The 7,788-nt window shown below is 47.6% G+C and overlaps 1 protein-coding gene across 1 annotated transcript; it reads right to left on the bottom strand.

Moving 5' to 3' along the window:
- Positions 1-6,996: 6,996 nt before the first annotated feature.
- LOC102378183 (malignant fibrous histiocytoma-amplified sequence 1 homolog) lies at positions 6,997-7,788 on the bottom strand. The gene has a single exon (XM_006016448.1). The coding sequence runs from the start codon at positions 7,786-7,788 to the stop codon at positions 6,997-6,999; it is 792 nt and encodes a 263-aa protein (XP_006016510.1).

Here is a 7,788-nt window from a genome sequence, read left to right as displayed (position 1 = left end):
AGTGCCAGGGATGGATGACACCAGCCGAGCCCTTTCTGGGTCACCGTTCACCAACTCCATTTCCAGAACAGCAGCAAGTCCCCCAAATCCCATGGATAAAGACGGTGGTAGCAGAGGGATGTAGCCACCATGTTCCCAACAACATGCAAGAGGCAAGTCTGCTATTTTCCCAGCACTGAGGAAAGGTGCCTTGTGCCAGAAAGCTCATCCAAAATCTCGCCCAACCGCACAGTTGGTCCACTAAAAAGTATCATCCAAAAATCCTCACCTCCTGGGTACAAATAGCACCGGTAAAAGAGTCGGTTTGCGGGCTTGGGGAAAACAACTACCCTGCACTATTCACTGCAGTCAACATTTTTCTGGTGTGTACTTAAGTACTATCACCAGCCAGAATTTCATTCAAAACTCAGACCTTTACTTCTTAATTTTTTTTTTTTTTTTGGCCATAAATATACCTTTCCCACTAGTGCTTGGACTAAATCTGCACTGTCTCTTGTTTGTCCAACATCTGAAGAGCTCCCTATTTCTTATTCCTCTCAAATGTACATTACTTGTGACACAAACTATAACCGAGATTTTTCAAAGAAGCCAGGAGCAGGGAAGATAGGATCTCGATAAGCAGCCTGATCCTTGCCTTGTTTTTCATTTTTCCTTCAGACGCTGTTGTGAAAAAGCAGTGTAGAAAACCTTCAGACAGACAGATGGATTCAGAGATTTTGAAGGCCAAAAGGGCCCATTATAATCTGGCCTCCGGTACAAGACGGGACGCTGTTTCACTCCAGCTTCTGGCTGAGCCAGCGTACATCTTTTTAATCTAATTTTAATTTAACTCAAGGACTTCAAGGGTTGGAGAGTCTCCCAAATCCCCATAATGACTCTTGCAATGGTTAATAGCTCTCACTGTTAAAAATGTGCATCTCCTCACCAGCCTGAATTCCTGTAGCTTCACCTATCAGCCGTTGGACTTTATTATGTATTTATCTGTTAAATGAAAGTGTCCTCCTGTGTTTAAAAAAAAAAAAAAAATCCTTTCCCCCTCTTCATAGCCTAGAGACACTTCCCAGGCTTGGTTTTACATTTGTTACTATTCAGCTGGAGTGCTTCTAAATTTTTTTTTTTCCACAGAATTTGCAAATTAAAGCTTTTTACAATTCATTGCAAGCATTCATGTCTCACATGCACGTCCATTTACAGCACTGTGGGGGAGGAAGAGAAGGAAATGTGCAACGCCCGTTAATGCTGGGTGTCAGCTTTGAAAACGTCCCCCTGGAGTGTGGCGCATTTCTAGGTCTTTTCACCAGAGGCCCATGCGCTAGCAGCATGTTGTCCTCAAATATCAATACTTGAAGCTTTAATGAGTGAGGGTAAAGGGAAGAAGAAAAAAAAGAGCTTAGGAACAATTCATAGCACACCACAAATGCAGGGAAAGCGCTTTGCGATTAGATTTTAATATCATCTTAATGACAGCGCCGTGAGCTAACGATTGCTCTGCGTAGCTCTGCCCTTTAGACAGATGCTGACTTTATTATGTTATGTATCAAAGCCTGTGGCCTCCCACTTTGAGAAGAGAAATTCCTCAGGGCTCTCTGCAAGCAGCCGGGGTGCAGAGAGAGAAGGGAAGACGCAGAGCAGGCTCTCAACAGGGAATGCCCTGCGTGGCTGGGCAGGTCATTTCGGTCTCGTTGCAGCTGGAAAATGTGGTCCTGTGTGCTGCAACGGGCATGCAAGGCCCAGCAGAGGCAGCCTAGGGCCCTCTTCCAGCATGCACGGGTAGGTGGAGGTGACATAGGAAAATCCAGACAGGCTGAGCCAGGTCAAGGTGATGCAAGACCTAATCTTGGTGCGCTGGGCCAGGCACAAGTGGTACAGAAGCAAGACCCAATCCAGGTGTGCAGGGACAGGACAGCCAGCACGGGGAGGGGTGCAGTTTGGCTCTCTGCCAGTCAGGGGCCGAAAGGTAGAGCACCACTGCATTCATAGTTTCATAGTAGATTGGGGTCAGAAGGGAACTGAATAGATCATCTAGTCTGACCCCCCGCCACTGGTTGGAGCACACGCTGGGTTCACAAGACCCCAGACAGGTGTTCATCCAACCTCTTTTTGAATTTACCCAAGGTAGGAGTGAGGACCACTTCCCTAGGAAGTTGGTTCCAGATCCTAGCTACCCTGACAGTGAAATAGTGCCTCCTAATCTCTAACCTGAACCTATTCTCCAGCAGCATCTGGCCATTGGGGAATAGGACTCTTCCTATTTGCTGCTGATCTCCCCTAACGAGTTTGTAGGCAGCCACCAAATCCCGCCCCCAGCCTCAGCTAGGGGCTGAACAGGTTCAGGTCCCTCAGCCTTTCCTCATAGGGCCTGCCCTTTTGCCCTCCAACCAAGTGAGTGACCCTCCTCTGAACCCTCTCAAGGCAGACCATGTCCTTCTTAAAGTGCGGTGCCCAGAACTGGACGCAGTACTCCAGTTGAGGCCGGACCAATGTCGTGTAGAGGGGGAGTATCACCTCTCTGGACCAGCGTGAGATGCATCTTTGGATGCACGACAAGGTGTGGTTGGCTTTGCTGACTGTGGTCTGGCATTGGCGGCTCATGTTCCTCTTGGAGTCAGTAATGACTCCAAGATCCCTTTCCACCTCTGTGGTCAAAGGGGGGAGCTCCCCAGCTTGTATGTATGCTGTGGATTCCTTCTCCCAAGATGCAGCACCCTGCATTTATCTACATTGAACCCCATCCTATTACCATCCGCCCAACTCTGTAGTCTGTCTAATTGCAGCCTCTCTCTCCCTTTGAGCGTGCTTACCTCTCCCCACATCTTGGTGTCTTCGGCAACTTGGACAACGTGTTTTCCACCCCCTCGTCCAAGTCACTGATGAAGATGTTGAACAGCGTAGGCCTCAGGACCGAGCCCTGGGGGACCCCACTGTTCACATCCTGCTAGGTTGAGTACAACCCATCCACCACCACTCTCTGGGTGCACTGCATCAGCCAATTTCTGACCCATCCAACTGTGTAGGCATCAATGCCATAGTCACTCAGTCATTGATGTGAATCAGTCCACATTCAAATCAGAGCATCACAGAACAGTAGGGCCAGCAGGCACCTCAGGAGGTCACTTGGCAACTCCTTGCTTGAGGCAGAATTGTCTCAGTCTAAGCCATCCAAGACACGTGGCCTATGGGCTGCATCTGGCCTGAACAGATGGACTATTTGGCCTACAGAGCTTCTCATAGACTGAAGCATCCATCTGGCATAAGAGGCTCATCTCTGTACCTACCAGAGCCCTGCTGAAATCCCTGCCAAAATCCAGGTCACCCACAGTGGATAAGATCAGTAATGGGGGAAAAGAGGGAGGGTGGGTGGCAGTGGCATTAACCCCCTGGGTTCCAGACCTGCACTACAACAGTGGCTCTAACGGCCACGGGGATTACTGCTGCCACTGCCACTCATGGGTCATTCAGCCCTTGGGAAGCCCTATGGCCTGGATCTGGTCTGCATGAAGCCTCAGGGTTGGATTCAGCCCACAGGGCCAAAGACATTCAGCAGCCTCCATCCAACCTATCCTTAAAAGCTTCAGGAACAACCCTAATGACCAACGACCAGGCACAATGCCCAGTGCATCGAAAGCATCCTTGAACCTGCCGCAGGTCAAGCAGGGGGATGAACAGCCGGCAATGTTGTGCTGCTGCCAGGACAGGAAGCAGTTGTTAAAATACGCTCAAGAGAGGCATGGGAAGAAGAAGGTGAATCAAGTGTCTTTACTCAAAGCACATCAGGATCTGTGTCACCCTGCTAATTACATACGTGCCTCTACTATTGGATTGCAGCAACATCCATGCACACTCTGCTGATGGGAAAACCAGGCCCCAGCACTTTTGTCTGACCTCACAAGGGCAGGAGAGAGTGGGAGAGAGGGGAATCACTGAATGAGCTTGAAAGTGAATCCCTGCTTGCTTCAGCTCCCAGCTTCTAGAAACCCTTCTTGAGCCCTACCGTGGTGAGTCCTTCAGACTTCCCCACTGAAGCCTATGACAACATTGGCTTTAATGCAGCCATAAATCAGAAAGATTAGTCATGCCTGGGGAACTCATTGGCACGATTGCTTTCCAAGAGGGAATGGCGTGGAACAGAAGGGCTCCTGCAGACCAAACGGGAAGCTCAAGCACAAAGCAACGGAGAGGGAAAAGACATTGCTAAAGCTCTGCAGAGCTCGTGGGTCTTGCAGGAGTTTGGCTGGAATTGCCAGAAATTTTCTTTCTAAAGGGGTGGCTGGCATTTTGTTCCTAGAAGGGATTTATGCAGCAGAAGATGGAGAATCTTGTCTTGAGGTTTTGAGAACTAACAACCTCAGACACACGCACATGCCCCAGCAGAGCAAGGAGGAGGTCTTCTTTCCACTGTTATTTTGCACTGAACTTGCGTGGACCACTGCCCAAGATGCACTTTACATGGCTGGTGATTATTATGCCCATCTAACACGGGAGGCAGGAGGCACAAAACAGTTTAAGTGATGTGATCAAGGCCAAAAAGTGAGGTGGTGGCAATTAGGGGAAAAAAGAAACTTCAGGTTTTTTTATACTTCTCTGCTATAGCCACAGAGCCTGGCCCCACTGTTCCCAGTTCTATCATCTCTAACTTCCCCGGTCCTTATTTCACAAACAGTCTCCAGTTACACGTCTGCAAAATATTATGGCTGTAAGTGGCCTGCAACTCATGTCCCTGCTCCCTTCCTTCCACTTGTTCCTGCCTCCTGGGGACTCTTGACCTTTATCGACATAAGGAACGACCCTGATAAGGTAGCTCAGTAATACTCCTCATGAATAACCAGGATGCCCCTGTACCTCTGTTTTGTGTCTCCAGAGTGTTGTTCTTCACGTGTCCTAAAGACCCAGGCAACACTGCCTTTGAAAGCTGTTGTCATGCAAATGTCCCTGTCCAGTGATGAATTATCATGCATTTGAACATGACTTTTACAAGTTGCTGTTTTAATGCTGGATTCGAGTGAATATATCATTATGCACATCACCAACATCACATAGGGGTGGCGTACTGCTGTACTGGTTTGCCGTGTCATTGGAATAAGATGGACAGATGAAGTATTGTTTTCCTGAGGCCAGGGATAGATTCAATGAGAAAGCCCAGGAAAAAAGTCAGCTCTCACTCAGAGCATCAGAAGTTGCCTCGGCACCAGAACGAATTTCGGCATTAACTCACTTTCTTTGATGCTGATCCCTGCTAAAGGGAGAGCAAAATGATCAAGCTGGAGGCTTAACATGCCTAGGATCAGTGTTTTAAATGCTGTACTTATGATCCTTGAAACCACACGTTCAAACCCCAGCAGGTATGACAGCCCGGCAGCTCTCCGGCAGAGGCAGAGTTTGCCGTGTGCTGTGCTCACGCTTGGACTGCGGCCAGATGAGAGGCGCCAGAAAGGACACAGCAGGGAAGAAAATAACATTTTTGAGAAAAGTGAGGAGAGTTTGGAGGGAGAGAATCAAACATAAGAAGAGCTGCAAAAGAACGAGAGCAAGACAAAACAGGATGCAGTGATAAAAAGTAAAAAAAAAAAAGGCTAAAAGTTTAGAAGAGAGAATGCAAGAATGAAAGACAATCAGGACTCGTAGTAGAGATATCTTTTATTAGACCAACAAGATTTTGCAAAAAAAAATTCTTTAATTGCAAGCTTTCGGGCACAAGCCCTCTTCATCAGGCATTGGAGAAGAGATTGTAAAAGTTCTCCTGGGTAGAAATGAAAGTTCATATTTCATAGGATTTCACAGGAGTCAATAGATGGACAACACCTCTGGGCATGGTGAATGAAAGAGAGGAATACAATTACTAGAGGCACCATTATTATTTTGCCTTATATTTTTCATGGGTTTCCAGCTTTGGGTGCTTCTAGTTTAAAAAAACCTGTAAACTCCCCAGCTGAGGATAAGAAACAACCTTTCTGGCATCATTGGATACTCTCCACCTACCACCTTTTCCTCACAAAGGCTGAACAGAGTTTGTGAATGACCCTGAGCAAGGCAAATACCCAGGACCTTATCCTGCAAATAAACTGCTGGTGGTTGGGCTGTTCTCACCGGGCAGGCTGCAGTGAGATGCCACATAGAGGTTGTCATCTAAAGTCAGCTGCAAGATCAAAGTTTAAGCTGAATAGTGTAGGGTTTAACTGTCTAAGTGACTTAGTCACAAGTTCCTTTCTCCATCTTCTCACCTGTCCAAGGTGTGACCTGATACTATGTCAACTGGGGCCATGAGAGAGCTGAGAGGAGCAGCCTCAATTCCCTGACTCTTTTCTGTTGCATCACTGACCTTATGCACAGAGGATGTTTCTTTTAATGCAGCTTTAGATGTATCTATTTGCTCACTTCTACATCAGGGACAGACCGTATCTGGACTCTCAAGCACCGACCTCCTTCCCATTTCCAAAAGGATCGCATTCAAATCACTGGATCTCTTCCCTATGGTTCTTGATAGGCATTTCCAAAATGGGAGGAGACTCATGGGCATAGGACACATTATAGGATTTTGATACTGTGCTTTGGCCCTGAATGTTGCCCCCAATCTCAGCCTAACCTAATCCACGTTGAGATTCAAACATGGGCTCTTCTATTCAAATATGGGTTCTTCTGTATCTAATTTCATTTTAGGCAAGGGCCTAAGCCATGCCCATTGTAAAGATTTATACAACCATCAAAAGTGTGACTGGCACGGTACCCACAGAATTAGAAAGAGTTAGCTTCTTCATGCCCATAAGGCAATATCATTGCCAGAGAGAAACCTTTGAGACTGGAAATACCGGTAATGAAAAGATCCCATCCACTCCTGAAATATTTCTTGGAGGATGTATACAACCATTTGCTTAACAGTGGTATAAAATAACCATAAGCCATCTAAGTCTCTCAGCTTTCTAACTGTACCAGCCTTTTCCATTATGCTGGAAGATTTGGATCGTTTGGTATAAACCCATCAAAGACATTTCCCCATCATTTCTATTCTCTACAGAGCGAAGAAAAGTACTCCCTGATCTGCCGTGGGCCTCTGCTGCACACTTCTGGGGGGGGACACTCCAGTGGGTTTCCCTCAAAGTTACATGAACAGTAATTATAACCCCAGTCCAAGTTTACCAGCTCCCCAAAGTTGGCAGGAAGGGATCTGAGCTTGTTATTGCCTAGCCAAAGAGTGCACAAGTTTCTTAAGACGCATATACTTCCTGGTAGATGCTCCAGAGAATTGAACAGCAGCAGCAGCGTCTCCAGACTCTCCAGGTGCTGAATGCCAGGGGGGATGGAGCTGATCTGGTTGTCACTGAGGTCCAGAAAAGCCAGGTTTCTCAGCTGGCACAACTGGGGCGGCAGTTCTGAGAAGCTGTTGTTGGCCAGGTGCAGGCTGTGCAGCTTCTGGAGGTGCCCAATTTCCTGTGGCAGTGAGCACAGGCTGTTGTTGCTTAGGGTGAGTCTCTCTAAGCGGCTCAAGGTGCCGATTTCAGCAGGGATCTCCTTCAAGTTGTTGGAGTCCATGTAGAGGAGGGTCAGATTCTTCAGCTGGCTGATTTGTTGGGGGATCAGCTCCATCCTGTACTGGAGACAGCTCTTTCTTTCCGGGCTTATCTCTAAAACCTGCAGGGCTTCCAAGGCGAAGATCTGCCGAGGCAAAGACACCAGCTGCTTGCCTTCTACTTTGAGTTTCTTCCGTCCTTCATACTTAGGATCATGCTCCACAAGGTACTTCCATTGCAGGTCTGAGCTAGCATAGACGGCACCGAAGAAGTGAGTGGGATGCAT

Source organism: Alligator sinensis, unplaced genomic scaffold, assembly GCF_000455745.1.
Source record: "Alligator sinensis unplaced genomic scaffold, ASM45574v1 scaffold721_1, whole genome shotgun sequence".
Classification (NCBI taxonomy): Eukaryota; Metazoa; Chordata; order Crocodylia; family Alligatoridae; genus Alligator; species Alligator sinensis.
Note: the sequence above shows the minus strand (reverse complement) of the source record. Positions and strands in the feature narration are given on the sequence as shown.

What these genes read in the sequence shown, in the direction of transcription:
- LOC102378183 (XM_006016448.1), bottom strand. Translation starts at nt 7,788, where the DNA reads ATGCATCCCACTCACTTCTTCGGTGCCGTCTATGCTAGCTCAGACCTG.